At 43.6% G+C, this 19,045-nt stretch overlaps 1 protein-coding gene across 1 annotated transcript in view; it reads right to left on the bottom strand.

Moving 5' to 3' along the window:
- The window catches only part of LOC121554008 (low-density lipoprotein receptor-related protein 12), a 63,731-nt gene continuing 44,686 nt past the window's right edge, over positions 1-19,045 (bottom strand). The window contains exons 7-10 of the mRNA XM_041867438.2: positions 18,610-18,831; positions 5,645-6,114; positions 5,108-5,240; positions 1-2,035 (exon numbers count right to left, since the gene is read on the bottom strand). Of these exons, the coding sequence (XP_041723372.1) occupies positions 1,103-2,035; positions 5,108-5,240; positions 5,645-6,114; positions 18,610-18,831 (1,758 nt within the window). The 3' untranslated portion in view covers positions 1-1,102. The remainder of the gene's footprint in view (positions 2,036-5,107; positions 5,241-5,644; positions 6,115-18,609; positions 18,832-19,045) is intronic.

Raw genomic sequence — 19,045 nt, 5'->3', positions numbered from 1 at the left:
TTAGCAGGATGAATGCTTTATATTTTCTTAGTGCAGTAAACAGTTATGTTTATATACTTTTTTCCCAACACTTGAACAAAAAAATAGCACAAGACAATTTTTTACATGCATCTTCTCAAGTAACAGCTACTGAAATTGAAATAAATACACAATCACACAAGTATTCTCAGTACCAAAACATTGAGGTTACCAAAACAATAAATACAACAAACATCTGTGGACATTATACAATGTTTTGTTTTTAGAAAGAGGTTATTTGCAATTCACTTTTCCATTTTATAAATTAAATGCTCTTGCCGTGATCACGCATGAGAATACATCAGTACCTTTCAATAGGAAAGGAGTTACACTGCCTCCCATTGAATTGAAATGAAACAAACATACCATCACATGGGAAGCCATAGATAGTCAGAGCCCTCACCTTCAGATTCTCTATACTGAAGGAGAAGAAACTGACATTAAATACATCTGACAGACATCTTTAAATCTCGTTTAGCTTTTCACAGGCTCTAGATCTTAATTTCGGCTGTACTCTATAGTTCTCTCGTACCATTATTCTTAAACATAAAAAGGCAGCGTATTTACTCTGCTTAATCCCAAATTTAGTGTGAGAAGAAGAGGAACAGAACAGCAGTTGCTGTGGCTGCATTGTATTCACCTTGCGTTAAGCCTAACTCACACTCACAGGTGCACGTGTCTTCTTGCTATGGAGGCCATTCAACTTTTCCTCGGCTAGACAAAGTCAAAGTTGAGTAGTTTGAGCCGGCGTTACCGCTGCTGGTGCTACTTTCCAGTCCCCAGGCTGAGTTGGAACTCCCTAGGGAAAAGTCTGGAACTGGAACACGGAGGGGAAGAGGGGGGAGGTTGGGCGAGATCGTGCCATCTGATGAATACAGAATAAAGAAGACTAATACAGTACGAACTACAGGCTTTTCAAAAACACACTTCACATAAACATCTTAAAAAGGGGAATAAAAATGACATTGTCTCCCCTTCTGAACCCCCATTCTTCCAGACAAAAGAAATGGCAAGCTTTGACAGGGACGGTCCATGTTGACAGTCAGTTGAGTCATACCGTAAACGTCCCTTTAGGTTAGAGCTATTAGCAGAGCAACAGTAACTCGTCATCACTATTGGTCTCAGTCTTGCCTGTGGCCTCAAGACAGGTGTCTGGGATCTGTGCAGTGTGAACCATGCTACAGTGTTCACAGGGCCCGTCCCGGCCCAGGGACATCCGGCCTGACCTGAGAGAGGCTGGGAACAATAGGTGGCGGGCAGCCTGATCCAGGCCTACCTCCAGGTTGAGGAGCCTAGAGGTCTCGCTGGTGGAGTCAGTGTCCGAGGCGGCATCCGACACGGGGATGAGCAGCTCCACGTCATCTTCATCCTCCCTGGTCCCTGCTCCCTGCTCTAGGTGCCTCAGTGGGCTGTGGTTGTGGGTCACCCCACCTGAGGAGTCTCCAGAGCGGCCCAGGGAGAAACGTACCCAGCGCAGGGTGCGGGTGACCCGGCTCAGAGCACTGCTCAGCTGGCTCCTCCCGGCCAAAGCACACTGAGGGTCTGCTGCCTCTCCCCCTGGGGTGTCCATGGTGTGGGTCTCCACCACTCCTGGGCTGGCCCTGTGCCTGGCCCGGTGGCTGTCCCTGCTGCTGGTGCACGTAGACACTGAGACGATGGCCTCCACTGCGGTTGCTGGAGGGGTCTTTGTGGGGAGGGGGGCTACAAGGCCCCCCACGGCTCCGGGGATGTCCAGGCGCTCGCTCTCCGTATCAGTGTCGTCTGAATCGAGGGGCAGCAGTCCCCGGTGGGGTCCAGTCCTTTCGGGCTCGCGGGCCAGGCTGCCGCCGTTACCGCTGCCAGTGTTCTGATCCTCGGTGTCAGCAGACACCAGGGCCAGCGAGCCGGAGCGCCGTGAGCGTGTGAAGTTGAAGAGGCGTCGCAAGATGTTGCTGTGGCGACCGGAGGTGGGCAAGCGGATGGAGGTGAAACCCAGCTGGGAGCGAACCGCCAACCTCAGGTTCTCCAACACAGACGCCTGGACCACACACACAGGGAGAACAGCAAGACTGTTAGTATCAATCAATCAATCAATCAAATAATAAATCCCTTTTCAACAGTTGTGACAATGTCCTTTACAGTAACCCAGCGTATTACAGACGACAATAAACATCAAACTCCTCTAGGGCTGACCCCAACTAAAGAAAATCTTGGTTGACTGTTCTGTCGACCAATTTATTGGTTTAAATTTTAAAACGTGTATTTTTCCATATATACACACAGCCTATGTGTTTGAATAAAATGAACTATATGCACTGAGCTTGTCTGATGCTTTAAGCACACTGTTTGCTTAAATAACTAAGACACAAATTGATTCAAGAGGGCCACACTGTGTAAAAAAAAAAAAGACAGCGAATGCCTGTGTCACTGTCGCATGTTTTCTCACTCTCCTCCCTGCTGCAGCGAAAAGGCACCACAGCACAGCAAATGTTTATCGCGCTGTTCGTGCTGATGCTGCAACATCATTTCAGCCATTTAGTTTCTTACTTGTTTCTCTGACTGAAAAGTTATTATACCAAAATCCCTCATTTATTTAGGAAAAACATTCTCTATTCCCTCAACCCTTGCTCTCTTTACGTGAAACATGTATGCATCGAATGCACGTGACCAATAGGGCCTGACCTATAATCACATCAATAAATTGGTTATAACAAACTCCGAACATCGTAACACATGTGACAGCAAAGTGGATGTGGAGGACGTGAATGTTTACTGGTTGCTCAGGAGGGAAAGGGGAAGTCAGATCTGTGGAAGACATTTTACTTAGTTGGGGAAACTACTGGAGACCAAGAAAAAGGAGGGTATAGGAGGAAGCGGTGCAGTCCCGAACTGCTTTAATCAACTCTTCATTTTCCCATAAAATCTTACTTTTCTTTCCTTTTTGTCTATATACTGTAATGTGAATGTGTACAAGTATTCAGACCCCTTGACTTTTTCCACATTTTGTTATGTTACAGCCTTATTCTAAAATTGATTAAATAGTTTTTTCCACCTCAATATATACACAATACCCCATAATGACAAAACAAAAAACGTTATGAAAATTGTGCAAATATATTACAAATAAAAACGGAAATATCACATTTACATAAGTATTCAGACCCTTTACTCAGTACTTTGTTGAAGTACCTTTAGCAGCGATTACATCCTCAAGTCTTTTTGGGTATGAGGCTACAAGCTTGGCACACCTGTATTTGGGGAGTTGCTCCCATTGTTCTCTGCTGATCCTCTTAAGCTCTGTCAGGTTGGACAGGGAGCATTGCTGCACAGTTATTTTCAGGTCTCTCCAGAGATGTTTGATCAGGTTAAAGTCCGGGCTCTGGCTGGGCCACTCAAGGACATTCAGAGACTTGTCCCGAAGCCACTCCTGCGTTGTCTTGGCTGTGTGCTTAGGGTCATTGTCCTGTTGGAAGGTGAACCTTCGCCCCAGTCTGAGGTCCTGAGCGCTCTGGAGCAGGTTTTCATCAAAGCTCTGTCTGTACTTTGATCCTGACTGGGGCGAAGGTCATCGTTCCCTCGATCCTGACTAGTCTCCCAGTCCCTGCCGCTGAAAAACATCCCCACAGCATGATGCTGCCACCACCATGGTTCACTGTATGGATGGGTGCCAGGTTTCCTCCAGACGTGACGCTTGGCATTCAGGCCAAAGAGTTCAATCTTGGTTTCATCAGACCAGAGAATCTTGTTTCTCATGGTCTGAGTAATTTAGGTGTCTTTTGGCAAACTCCAAGCGGGCTGTCATGTGCCTTTTACTGAGGAGTGGCTTCCGTCTGGCCACTCTACCATAAAGGCTTGATTTGTGGAGTGCTGCAGAGATGGTTGTCCTTCTGGAAGGTTCTCCCATCTCCACAGAGGAACTCTGGAGCTCTGTCAGAGTGACCATCAGGTTCTTGGTCACCTCCCTGACCAAGGCCCTTCTCCCCCGATTGCTCAGTTTGGCCGGGCGGCCAGCTCTAGGAAGAGTTTTGGTGGTTCCAAACTTCTTCCATTTAAGAATGATGGAGGCCACTGTGTTCAATGCTGCAGAAACGTTTTGGTACCCTTCATCAGATCTCTGCCTCGACACAATCCTGTCTCGGAGCTCTACGGACAATTCCTTTGACCTCATGGCTTGGTTTTTGCTCTGATATGCACTGTCAACTGTGGAACCTTATATAGACAGGTGTGTGTCCAATCAATTGCATTTACCACAGGTGGACTCCAAGCAAGTTGTAGAAACATCTCAAGGATGATCAATGGAAATTGGATGCACTTGAGCTGAATTTCGAGTCTCATAGCAAAGAGTCTGAATTCTTATGTAAATAAGGTATCTTTTTTTATTTATTTTTTATAAATGTGCATACATTTCTAAAAACCTGTTTTCGCTTTGTCATTATGGGGTATTGTGTGGTAGATTAATGAGGGAAATAATGTATTTATTCCATTTTAGAATAAGGCTGTAACGCAACTATAAATAATATAAATAATTAGTCATTTAGCAGACGCTCTTATCCAGAGCGACTTACAGGAGCAATTAGGGTTAAGTGCCTTGCTCAAGGGCACATCGACAGATTTTTCACCTAGTGGGCTCGGGGATTAGAACCAGCGACCTTTCGGTTACTGGCACAACGCTCTTAACCACTAAGCTACCTGCCGCCCCAAAATGTGGAAAAAGGGAAGGGTTCTGAATACTTTCCGAATGCACTGTATAAACCTTACTATATAGTGTAAACGGCCTAATGGTCCCCATAAAGCAGTTCATGTTCAAATAAACAATCACAGTCACTGAGTAACTCATTCACCGTGCTTCAGAAGTAAGTTCAAAAGAACTTCCTCACAGTGAATCACAGTTCAACTTCTTCACCATCTCTTGTTACCTGAGGTCAGTTTGTTAGACATTACACAGTTGATCCTTGGTGTCAACAATCCTATGACAAAGATAGGCATTCATGGCCGGACTTGAAATGTGCACTCTTAACACACAGACTTAAGCGTAAGTCATGCATGGACAAGAGGATCACATCTTCTGAGGAGAAGAAGAGAGGGCAGTGTGATCTAGATGTAGACTTGCCTGGTTGCCAGAGCAGACAGGGAAGTCCTCCACCGGGGGTATAAGGCCCTGGGCGATCAGCTGGCCATACGACGGGGGAGCCTCCCTCCTCAGGAGCTCAGCCTCAACCCTGGACAGCTGGGTCTCAAATGACCTGGGGAAACATAACCGGTTAGAGGGACTCAAAGGACTGGAGTAAACACACACACACACACACACACACACACACACACACACACACACACACACACACACACACACACACACCAGATCAGTTAGAGGGACACAAGAAATGGCATTTCAAAGTTCATTCAGTGTCCTTTTTGATGAAGATCAAAGACAGAAATTAGAGCGCTAACTAGCTATATGAATCCAAAGAAAGCATTTATAAAAGCCTAAAGACTAGTCTGGATTACCAATCATCTCTCGAAGTAAGTGTGAGACATACTAAAGCTGTCGTAGCAAACCAAACAGACAGAAACAAAGTGTTATGACTTCTGTGGGCACCGTATAATTGTTTAACAACAAGAGTAATAGCACAGGGTCTAAGTTTATTACCTGCGCTCAAACATCCGGAGGGAGTAGAGTTTGCAGGTGCAGCCCAGGGCGATGACCAGCAGCAGGCCACAAATGAGACTTCCTATAACCGCCGCCGTGATGACCCGTGTGGGCACGATGACCGGGCAACTCTCCTCGTCGCTCCCGTCGCCGCAGTCGTCCTGCGCGTCGCACACCCAGCTCTCGAACACACAGCGGTTGTTCTTGCAGTGGAAGTTGCCCGGCTGGCAGAAGAAGCAGTTCTTCTCGTCTGAGCCGTTGGGGCAGCGGTTCTGGTAGTTGCAGCGGTCCGAGCGCGGGTAACAGGCGCCGTTCCTGGAGCAGGGGAACTCATCCACCTGGCAGGTGCTGCAGTTGACCTCGTCGCGGCCATTGGGGCAGTGCCAGTAACCGTCGCAGCGCTGCTGCTCCGTGTAGCAGCCCCAGTTGCCCCCACACGGGATCTCCCAAGGCAGACAGAAACCGTCCACCTGGCAGGAGAGATGAGGAAGATTTCATTAAATTAGTCAAATCGAGGGCGTCCGTAACGATTCCAAAATCAAGAAATCGAAAAAGCTTAGTGATATTTTCAAGGGAGTTTAAAAGGGACATTTCACTCAAATATGACTGGGTTTGTTTTGATCTTGTCCGACGCAGTTCTAGGTCAAAGGCGGCAGGTCTGGGTTTTGTGCGCCAAACGATACACCTGATGACAACAATACGGTGTATTGATGGGGTGGACAAGATCAGAAAATGAAAGTCGTCCTGCTTTATGGCATTTAGTCCTCTGTTATACCGATCGCACTAAAAATATTTGTGTGCGTGTAGATATGGTTGTCCTTGTTCGATAGAGCCATTACATTTACATTTTAGTCATTTAGCAGACGCTCTTATCCAGAGCGACTTACAGTTAGTGAGTGCATACATCATTTTTTTTTTTTCATTCTGGCCCCCCGTGGGAATCGAACCCACAACCCTGGCGTTGCAAACGCCATGCTCGACCAACTGAGCTACATCCCTGCCGGCCATTCCCTCCCCTACCCTGGACGACGCTGGGCCAATTGTGCGCCGCCCCATGGGTCTTTGGATGTCTTTCAGCAATGTTCCTAACGGCGGATTCATTGCTACATACACTGAGCACGAAAAGCTTTCCATGACATATACTAACCAGGTGAAAGCTATGATCCCTTATTGATGTTACCTGTTAAATCCACTTCAAATCAGTGTAGATGAAGGGGAGGAGACCGGTTAAAGAAGGATTTTAAAGCCTTGAGACAATTGAGACATGGATTGTGTATATGTGCCATTCAGAGGGTGAATGGGCAAGACAATAGATTTAAATTCCTTTGAAAGGGGTATGGTAGTAGGTGCCAGGCGCACCGGTTTGAGTATGTCAAGAAATGCAACGTTGCTGGGTTTTTCACACTCAACAGTTTCCTGTGTGTATCAATAATCCTCCACCACTCAAAAGACATCCAGCCAACTTGAAAACTGTGGGAAGCGTTGGAGTCAACATCCCTGTGGAATGCTTTTGACACCTTGTAGAGTCCATGCCCTGACAAATCGAGGCTGTTCTGAGGGCAAAAGGGGGTGCAAAGGTGTTCCTAATGTTTTGTACACTCAGTGTATACATACAAATACATTTTTTCCAGCCTCTGAAATAAACAGCTCAGTGTGGGGTGGTGCTTCCTGCTCTGGCCCCGTCGTGCATTCGCTATGACTGCCAGATCTTGTGGTACCCTATGAGCAGATGAATAGACAGAAAGTCGAAACTTCCTGATTCCATCTGTGAAATGAAAATGCGCTCGTTCTAGCTTGTGGTGAGGAGATTATGTTTATGACAAAACGTAACGTTAATAATATTGTTATGACTATATACAGTTGAAGTTGGAAGTTTACATACACTTAGGTTGGAGTCATTAAAACTTGTTTTTCAACCACTCCACAAATTTATTGTTAACAAACTATAGTTTTGGCAAGTTGCTTAGGACATCTACTTTGTGCATGACACAAGTACTTTTTTCAACAATTGTTTACAGACAGATTATTTCACTTATAATAATAATAATAATAATAATACAGTGGGGAAAAAAGTATTTAGTCAGCCACCAATTGTGCAAGTTCTCCCACTTGATGAGAGAGGCCTGTAATTTTCATCATAGGTACACGTCAACTATGACAGACAAATTGAGGAAAATCCCATTGTAGGATTTTTTATGAATTTATTTGCAAATTATGGTGGAAAATAAGTATTTGGTCACCTACAAACAAGCAAGATTTCTGGCTCTCACAGACCTGTAACTTCTTCTTTAAGAGGCTCCTCTGTCCTCCACTCGTTACCTGTATTAATGGCACCTGTTTGAACTTGTTATCAGTATAAAAGACACCTGTCCACAACCTCAAACAGTCACACTCCAAACTCCACTATGGCCAAGACCAAAGAGCTGTCAAAGGACACCAGAAACAAAATTGTAGACCTGCACCAGGCTGAGAAGACTGAATCTGCAATAGTTAAGCAGCTTGGTTTGAGGAAATCAACTGTGGGAGCAATTATTAGAAAATGGAAGACATACAAGACCACTGATAATCTCCCTCGATCTGGGGCTTCACGCAAGATCTCACCCCGTGGTGTCAAAGTGATCACAAGAAGGTGAGCAAAAATCCCAGAACTACACGGGGGGACCTAGTGAATGACCTGCAGAGAGCTGGGACCAAAGTAACAAAGCCTACCATCAGTAACACACTACGCCGCCAGGGACTCAAATCCTGCAGTGCAGGATGTGTCCCCTTGCTTAAGCCAGTACATGTCCAGGCCCGTCTGAAGTTTGCTAGAGTGCATTTGGATGATCCAGAAGAGGATTGGGAGAATGTCATATGGTCAGATGAAACCAAAATAGAACTTTTTGGTAAAAACTCAACTCGTCGTGTTTGGAGGACAAAGAATGCTGAGTTGCATCCAAAGAACACCATACCTACTGTGAAGCATGGGGGTGGAAACATCATGCTTTGGGGCTGTTTTTCTGCAAAGGGACCAGGACGACTGATCCTTGTAAAGGAAAAAATGAATGGGGCCATGTATCGTGAGATTTTGAGTGAAAACCTCCTTCCATCAGCAAGGGCATTGAAGATGAAACGTGGCTGGGTCTTTCAGCATGACAATGATCCCAAACACACCGCCCGGGCAACGAAGGAGTGGCTTCGTAAGAAGCATTTCAAGGTCCTGGAGTGGCCTAGCCAGTCTCCAGATCTCAACCCCATAGAAAATCTTTGGAGGGAGTTGAAAGTCCGTGTTGCCCAGCGACAGCCCCAAAACATCACTGCTCTAGAGAAGATCTCCATGGAGGAATGGGCCAAAATACCAGCAACAGTGTGTGAAAACCTTGTGAAGACTTACAGAAAACGTTTGACCTGTGTCATTGCATTCTCATTTTGTCTGTCATAGTTGACGTGTACCTATGATGAAAATTACAGGCCTCTCTCATCTTTTTAAGTGGGAGAACTTGCACAATTGGTGGCTGACTAAATACTTTTTTCCCCCACTGTAAGCCATTTAGCAGACGCTTTTATCCAAAGCGACTTACAGTCATGTGCGCATACATTTTTACGTATGGGTGGTCCGGGGATCGAACCCACTACCCTGGCGTTACAAGCGCCATGCTCTACCAATTGAGCTACAGAGGACCACCCAATTCACTGTATCACAATTCCAGTGGGTCAGAAGTTGACTGTGAATTTAAACAGCTTGGAAAATTCCAGAAAATGATGTCATGGCTTTAGAAGCTTCTGATAGGCTAATTGACATCATTTGAGTCAATTGGAGGTGTATCTGTGGATGTATTTCAAGGCCTACCTTCAAACTCAGTGTCTCTTTGCTTGACATCATGGGAAATCAAAAGAAATCAGCCAAGACCTTAGAAAGAAAATTGTAGACCTCCACAAGTCTGGTTCATCCTTGGGAGCAATTTCCAAACGCCTGAAGGTACCACGTTCATCTGTACAAACAATAGTACGCAAGTATAAACACCATGGGACCACGCAGCCATCATACCGCTCAGGAAGGAGACGCATTCTGTCTCCTAGAGATAAACGTACTTTGGTGCGAAAAGTGCAAATCAATCCCAGAACAGCAAAGGACCTTGTGAAGATGCTGGAGGAAACAGGTACAAAAGTATCTATATCCACAGTAAAACGAGTTCTATATCAACATAACCTGAACGGCTGCTCAGCAAGGAAGAAGCCACTGCTTCAAAACCGCCATAAAAAAGCCAGACTACGGTTTGCACATGGGGACAAAGATCGTACTTTTTGGAGAAATGTCCTCTGGTCTGATGAAACAAAAATAGAACTGTTTGGCCATAATGACCATTGTTATGTTTGGAGGAAAAAGGGGGATGCTTGCAAGCCGAAGAACACCATCCCAACCGTGAAGCACGGGGGTGGCAGCATTATGCTGTGGGGGTGCTTTGCTGCAGGAGGGACTGTTGCACTTCACGAAATAGATGGCATCATGAGGAAGGAAAATTATGTGGATATATTGAAGCAACATTTCAAGACATCAGTCAGGAAGTTAAAGCTTGGTCGCAAATGGGTCTTCCAAATGGACAATGACCCCAAGCATCCTTCCAAAGTTGTGGCAAAATGGCTTAAGGACAACAAAGTCAAGGTATTGGAGTGGCCATCACAAAGCCCTGACCTCAATCCTATAGAAAATATGTGGGCAGAACTGAAAAAACGTGTACGAGCAAGGAGGCCTACAAACCTGACTCAGTTACACCAGCTCTGTCAGGAGGAATGGGCCAAAATCAATCAAACTTATTGTGGGAAGCTTGTGGAAGGCTACCCGAAACGTTTGACCCAAGTTAAACAATTTAAAGGCAATGCTAACAAATACTAATTGAGTGTATGTAAACTTCTGACCCACTGGGAATGTGATGAAATAAATAAATGCTGAAATAAATCATTCTCTCTACTATTATTCTGACATTTCACATTCTTAAAATAAAGTGGTGATCCTAACTGACCAAAGACTGGGAATTTTCACTAGGATTAAATGTCAAGAATTGTGAAAAACTGAGTTTAGAAGTATTTGGCTAAGGTGTATGTAAACTTCCGACTTCAACTGTACACTTAGGACACCTTCCTAATATGGAGTTGCACCCCCTTTTGCCCTCAGAAAAGACACAATTCATCAGAGCATGGACTCTACAAGGTGTCGAAAGCGTTCCACAGGGATGCTGGCCCATGTTGACTCCAAAGCTTCCCACAGTTGTGTCAAGCAACGCTGCACCTTAGATGTGGAACAATTTACAAAAAACTATTAGAATGGATGTTCTGGTAACTCTTGGGCAATTCAAAAAATTGATTTCTAATATTTTAAATGTTAATTGTGATAGTTTTTCTTAATGTGTATATACATTTACATTTAACATTTTAGTCATTTAGCAGACGCTCTTATCCAGAGCGACTTACAAATTGGTGCATTCACCCTATAGCCAGTGGGATAACCACTTTCCAAAATATTATTATTATTATTTTTATTTTTTTTGGGGGGGGGGGTCTTGTGTACGTGTACATATGTCTTGTGTATGTGTACATATGTGCTTTTTTCTTTGTATTGAAAACAGGGCTCTACTGCAAATGAGACCTTGGTCTCAGTTGATCCCCTGTATAAATACAAGTATTTAAAAAAAATACATATATATCTACAGTACCAGTCAAACGTTTGGACACACCTACTCATTCAAGGGTTTTTCTTTATTTTTACTGTTTTCTACATTGTAGAATAATAGAAGACATCAAAACTATGAAATAACACATATGGAATCATCTAGTAACCAAAAAAGTATCTTCAAAGTAGCCACCCTTTGCCTTGATGGCAGCTTTGCACACTCTTGGCATTCTCTCAACCAGCTTCATGAGGTAGTCACCTGGAATGCAGGTGTGCCTTGTTGAAAGTTAATTTGTGGAATTTCTTTCTTTCTTAATGCATTTGAGCCAATCAGTTGTGTTGTGACAAGGTAGGGGGGTATACAGAAGATAGCCCTATTTGGTAAAAGACCAATTCCATATTATGGCAAGAACAGTTCAAATAAGCAAAGAGAAATGACAGTCCATGATTACTTTAAGAGATGAAGGTCAGTCAATATGGAACATTTCAAGAGCTTTGAAAGTTTCTTCAAGTGCAGTTGGAAAAACCATCAAGCGCTATGATGAAACTGGCTCTCATGAGGACCGCCACAGGAACGGAAGACCCAGAGTTACCTCTGCTGCAGAGGATAAGTTAATTAGAGTTACCAACCTCAGAAATTGCAGCCCAGTTCAAGTAACAGACACATCAACATCAACTGTTCAAAGGAAACTGCGTGAATCAGGCCTTCATGGTCGAATTACTGCAAAGAAACCACTACTAAAGAACACCAATAAGAAGAAGAGACTTGCTTGGGCCAAGAAACACGAGCAATGGACATTAGACCGGTGGAAATCTGTCATTTGGTCTGATGAGTCCAAATTTGAGATTTTTGGTTCCAACCGCCGTGTCTTTGTGAGATGCAAAGTAGGTGAACGGATGATCTCCGCATGTGTAGTCCCCAACGTGAAGCATGGAGGAGAAGGTGTGATGGTGTGGGGGTGCTTTGCTGGTGACACAGTCAGTGATTTATTTAGAATTCAAGGCACACTTAACCAGCATGGCTACCACAGCATTCTGCAGTGATACGCCATCCCATCTGGTTTGCGCTTAGTAGGAATATAATTTGTTTTTCAACAGGACAATGACCCAACACACCTCCAGGCTGTGTTAGGGCTATTTTACCAAGAACAAGTGCTCAGAATGTGGGAACGCCTTCAAGACTGTTGGAAAAGCATTCTAGGTGATGCTGGTTGAGAGAATGCCAAGCGTGTGCAAAGCTGTCATCAAGGCAAATGGACAATTCTTCATACACACAGGAAACTGTTGAGCGTGAAAAACCCAGCAGCGTTGCATTTCTTGACACACTCAAACCGGTGCGCCTGGCACCTACTACCATACCCCATTCAAAGGCACTTCAATCTTTTGTCTTACCCATTTACTCTCTGAATGGCACCTACTACTAGGGCTGTGGCGGTCATGACATTTTGTCAGACGGTGATCGTAAAGCAAATTTGTATTCGTATTTTATTATGGATCACCATTAGCTGCTGCTAAGGCAGTAGCTACTCTCTTCCTGGGGTCTGGCAAAATGAAGGCAGTTTTAAAAACATTACAAGACATTCATTACAGATTTCACATCGCACTAAGTGTATGCTCTCAGGCCCCTACTCCACTACCCCATATCTACAACACAAAATCCATGTGTGTGTGTATAGTGCGTTAGTTATCGTTTGTGTATGCATGTGTGTGTGCTTCACAGTCCCCGCCGTTCCATAAGCATTATTTTGATCTGTTTTTTAAATGTTATTCTACTGCTTGCATCAGTTGCCTGATGTGAAATAGAGTTCCATGTAGTTATGGCTGTATGTAGTACTGTGCGCCTCCCATAGTCTGTTCTGAACCTGGGGACGGAAGAGACCTCTGGTGGCATGTCTTGTGGTGTATGCATGGGTGTCTGAGCTGTGTGCTAGTTGTTTAAACAGACAGCTCAGTGCTTTCAACATGTCAATACCTCTCACAAATACAAGTAGTGATGAAGTCAATCTCTCCTCCACTTTGAGCAAGGCGAGATTGACATGCATATTATTAATGTTTGCTCTCTGTGTACATCAAAGGGCCAGCCGTGCTGCCCTGTTCTGAGCTAATTGCAATTTTCCTAAGTCCCTCTTTGTGGAACCTGACCACACGACTGAACAGTAGTCCAGGTGCAACAAAACTAGGGCCTGTAGGACCTGCCTTGTTGATAGTGCTGTTAAGAAGGTAGAGCAGTGCTTTATTATGGACATACTTTTCCCCATCTTAGCTACTGTTGTATCAATATGTTTTGACCATGACAGTTTACAATCCAGGGTTACTGCAAGCAGTTTAGTCACCTCAACTTGCTCAATTTCCACATTATTTATTACAAGATTTAGCTGAGGTTTAGGGTTTAGTGAATGATTTTTCCCAAATACAATGCTTTTAATTTTTGAAATATTTAGGACTAACTTATTCCTTGCCACTATTCTGAAACTAACTCAGCTCTTTGTTAAGTGTTGCTGTCATTTCAGTCGCTGTAGTAGCTGACGTGTATAGTGTTGAGTCAGCCAGTGGCGTGCCATTAGTAAAGATTTTAAAAACGAAGGGGCCTAGACAGCTGCCCTGGGGAATTCCTGATTCTACCTGGATTATGTTTGAGAGGCTTCCATTAAAGAACACCCTCTGTGTTCTGTTAGACAGGTAACTCTTTATCCACAATATAGCAGGGGGTGTAAAGCCATAACACATACGTTTTTCCAGCAGCAGACTATGATCAATAATGTCAAAAACCGCACTGAAGTCTAACAAAACAGACCCTACAATCTTTTTATCATCAATTTCTCTCAGCCAATCATCAGTCATTTGTGTAAGTGCTGTGCTTCTTGAATGCCCTTCCCTATAAGCGTGCTGAAAGTATTTTGTCAATTTGTTTACTGCCTTGTCTGGTCAAACACAATTTTTTCCAAAAATTTACTAAGGGTTGGTAACAGGCTGATTGGTCGGCTATTTGAGCCAGTAAATAACTGTCGGTAATTGACCATTAATTAACAAAACACGTTTAGCATCTCCTGGCTTCTATGCATAGCCTACAAGCCACTGATGCAGACCTTTGGAACATCTACATTTAAAAAAGTATAATAAGTCCATGTAATATAGCCTACACCATCACAATAAATCCATTATTTATTTTAGACTGGTCTAAAGAAACATGATATGATGAAAAGTGTGTCTATTTCAGAAGAACAGAATAGCATACTCTGAATTGTCCTTATGTTAGGCCCTGATATGGCTATGCCATATGACTGTGGGCTACACTAGTTCATTTAGCAGACAAGATTTGCTTAGAATTCCATGGCATTATTTTTTATTCTTTTAAAGTAAGAAGAATACAATTGAACATAGCTGAATAAAAGAAAGTATATCGCCTCCAAATGATTTCCAAGGAAGTGCGCACATTCTATTCTGTGTTGCGCGGTTAACAAAGAAACAGGTCCTCCTATATGCTTAATTTAGAGTTATTTATGCAACTGTAGCTGTGATACAAACGTTGGGCTATATGTTTTCATTTTTAATACATTCTAAGACTGCATGATGCAACTTTAATTATGATTTTAAAGAAGTCACATGAAAGGCATGATCGTTGATTTGTTTCTTGTGCAGGCTGCACACACATCAGTCTCTCATCCACAATTTGACAAGCACTTGATCATATTCTCACCATCCTCCTTGTGTGGCAGTAATGCCCCCTAAAAAATCCATGTATTTTGCGGCCAAAGTGGCCGTTGTGCCCTTGGGCTGAATATAACAATTATCATTCTGTTCTCCCGGCTGCTGTGCTCTGAAGCACCTCTCACTCACATGGCTCTCTCAGATCTCAATTCTTATTAGCCAATGCGGGTCCTTCTCACAGGCATCTCAGCTAAGAAGTAGGCTACAAGTAAAGACAGACACATCGGGTACGCAACTGTGCTCTTATCGAATTCCGAGGAAGAAGAAGATGTAAGAACTGTCCACATTTACTTTTCGTCAGCCAACAAGATGAGTAGGCCTAACGAACAGCAAAAGCACTAGCCTATGTCAATCTACTATCCCCCATAGTACAAAAGTTGGCCTATTCTACTGGTCAACTTGTCCTTCTGTGCAATAAATAAATCTTCCAAACATACTGTGGGACAGTTGTGGGATGCAATAGAGCCCAAATTAATACAACCAATCACATCAAAAAACATTTAAAAAGCAATGAGACTGATGCAACAGATCAGAACGTTTAGCTTAAAATGTTGATAAACTATTAGGCTATTTCTTCACATTATAAGCGCAACAATGCACACACAGCAGTAGGCTATTAGCACAAATGTCCCAAAATACAATCAATTAGCGGGAAAACACTGTTCTCAAAAGTGACCGCAAATGCGATTCTGCATGTTATGCCTTATTATAAAGGCGCATTTTTATGTTGAAAATGATCTTCCTCAAACTTGAAACTCACGCGCTGCCCATGAATGCCAGTTAGGCTCTACACCGTTTGTAAAGCGGATTAATGTGTTTAATTGTAAGAAATTATTTGGCCACTTCAATTATGATACAAAACGTATCAAAACATATAGACCTATGGGCTAGGCTACATGTGGTGTGCGACTATGATTTGAAAAAGTCGGCAAAAAAGGCATGTGCTGTTTCTTGCCTTACTGCACACGCTGGGCATCATTCACAAGTGATAGGCAAATGTTGTCACCCATCACCCATATTCTTAATTTAATGTTGTCTTTACATATACTAAAAAATATATGTGTGACATTAGTTTTGATTTACAATGGGACCATTATCATGCACCTGTTTATTTTTTATGTAATCTATGCACTTAAATAGCGAATGGAGGAGCTTTTCCCGTGGTTCACTCATGCCAGACAGGTAGGCTATGCTCCTGTTGTAAAGTGAAGCAATGTGCTTAATCTTAGGAAAGTTGATAAATAAATATAGTAGGCCTAGCCTATAGAAAGCTGATGGAGTCCTCTTCTTTTTAATAGAGGCCATCAATACTGTTTTCTCACGCAATCGCATAGCCTATAGGAATGTTGCGCAACGAGCTCATGGGCTCTCATGAAGTGTTTGACTTGATTTTCAAAAACATTTGCATTGATGTCAGAGTGATTAGAGGGACAATAGAGTGCTGAGTACCAGGCAGCTAGCAAGTTTGTCAGGCTACTAATATCCAGTAGCAACGCTTGGAGAAGCTTAGTTACCGTGACTAAATGGTCACGTGGAATTTGACTGCGGTCATGACTCGTGACTGCCGGTGTGGCGGTAATACGGTCATTGTAACAGACCTACCTACTACCATACCTCTACTACGATAACCCGTTCAAAGGCATTTCAATATTTTGTATTGCCCATTCACCCTCTAAATGGCACACACACAATCCATGTCTCAATTGTCTCAAGGCTTAAAAAGTATTCTTTAACCTGTCCCCTCCTCTTCATCTACACTGATTTAAGTGGATTTAACAGGTGACATCAATAAGGGATCATAGCCGTCAACTGGATTCACCTGGTCAGTCTGTCATGGAAAGAGCTGTTCCTAATGTTTTGTGCACTCAGTGGTAAAGCTAAGGTGAAATGTCCCTTTAAATATACAGTGCATTCGGAAAGCATTCAGACTCCGACTTTTCTGATGAGGATTTGTTTTTGTAATTTTTCCCCTCATCAATCTATCAATCTACACACAATACCCCATAATGACTAAGTAAAAACAGGTTGGTAATTTGTTTTCCAAATCTATAAACCCCCTCCCCAAATACAGCCTCGAGTCCTCTTTGGTATGACGCAACAAGTTTGGCACACCTGTATTTGGGGAGTTTCTCCCATTCTTCTCTGCAGATCCTCATAAGATCTGTCAGGTTGGATGGGGAGCATCGCTGCACAGCTATTTACAGGTCTCTCCAGAGATGTTCGATCGGGTTCAAGTCCGGGCTCTGGCTGGGCCACTCAAGGACATTCAGAGACTTGTCCCGAAGTCACTCCTGCGTTGTTTTGGCTGTGTGGTTAGGGTCGTTGTCTTGATGGAGGGTGAACCTTCACTGCAGTCTGAGGTCCTGTGCGCTCTGGAGCAGGTTTTCATCAAGGATCTCTGTACTTTGCTCTGCTCATCTTTCCATCGATCCTGATTAGTCTCCCAGTCTCTGCAACTGAAAAACATCCCCACAGCATGATGCTGCCACCTCCATGCTTCACCGTAGGGATGGTGGCAGGTTTCCTCCAGACGTGACGGTTGGCATTCAGGCCAAAGAGTTCCATCTTGGTTTCATCAGACCAGAGAATCTTGTTTCTCATGGTCTGAGTCCTTTAGGTACCTTTTGGCAAACTCCAAGCGGGCTGTCATGTGCCTTTTACTGAGGAGAGGCTTGCATCTGGCCACTCTACCATAAAGGCCTGATTGGTGGAGTGCTGCAGAGATGGTTGTTCTTCTGGAAGGTTCTCCCATCGCCACAGAGGAACTCCCTGACCAAGGCCCTTCTCCCCCGATTGCTCAGTTTGGCCGGGCGGCCAGCTCTAGGAAGAGTTCCAACCTTCATCCATTTAAGAATGATTGAGGCCACTGTGTTCTTGGGGACCTTCAATGCTGCAGACATTTGTTGGTACCCTTCCCCAGATCTGTGCCTCGACACAATCCTGTCTCGGAGCTCTACAGACAATTCCTTCGACCTCATAGCTTGGTTTTTGCTCTGACATGCACTGCCAACTGTGGGACCTTATATAGACAGGTGTGTGCCTTTCCAAATCATGTCCAATCAATTGAATTTACTACAGGTGGACTCCAACCAAGTTGTAGAAACATCTCAAGGATGATCAATGGAAACAGGATGCACCGGAGCTCATTTCCGAGTCTCATAGCAAAGGGTCTGAATACTTATGTAAATAAGGTATCTGTTTTTTATTTTTAATACATTTGCTAAACTTTCTAAAAAAAGTCATTATGTCATTATTTGTCATTATTTGTCATTAATTTGTCATTATGGGGTATTGTGTGTAGATTGCTGAGGAAAATATTTTACTTTATCTATTTTTAGAATAAGGCTGTAATGTAACAAAACGTGTAATTAAGTCAAGCGGTCTGAAAACTTTCCAAAGGCACTGTATATATTTGTATTTATGTATTATAAAAAAAACTGTAGCTTTTCTCCCCCTGCAATAAATAAGAAGCTAGTATGCAACGATGTAAGTACCTCTTACAATATTTTGCCGGACAACTATAGGACGAATCAATTAAAATCGGCCCTAGCAAACAAACCAATATAAATTAATTGATTCTGTGAGAAATTTCGGTTGAACTCATGCCTACCTGGTAGGTGACGTTGAAGCCCCTTGCCGCATTGATCTTGTCAGCATAGAAGTGAACGCGCAGCTGGCCCGAGGACGAGACCACGGCCACGGGGGCACGGGAGTCGAAGGCAGTGAGGACACGTAGTAGGCGGCGAGGGTTCTCCTCCAAGCCATCATACACCTTCACGTAGTCCCCGTAGCCCGTCCCGTCCAGCTTGAAGTCCATGAAACGCAGGATCACCTGGAATCAATCCATTAAAGAATGAATTACGTTTTATAAAATTTTAAATACATATAGTCTGCATCTGGTGAGCCCTTGTCAAAAATAGTTTACTATATACACACTACCGTTCAAAAGTTTGGGGTCACTTAGAAATGTCCTTGTTTTCGAAAGAAAAGCAATTTATTTGTCCATTAAAATAACATCAGTGTAGACATTGTTAATATCGTAAATG

The sequence above is a fragment of the Coregonus clupeaformis genome, chromosome 38 (genome assembly GCF_020615455.1).
Source record: "Coregonus clupeaformis isolate EN_2021a chromosome 38, ASM2061545v1, whole genome shotgun sequence".
Taxonomy (NCBI): domain Eukaryota; kingdom Metazoa; phylum Chordata; class Actinopteri; order Salmoniformes; family Salmonidae; genus Coregonus; species Coregonus clupeaformis.
This window is presented reverse-complemented; position numbering and strand designations above follow the sequence as displayed.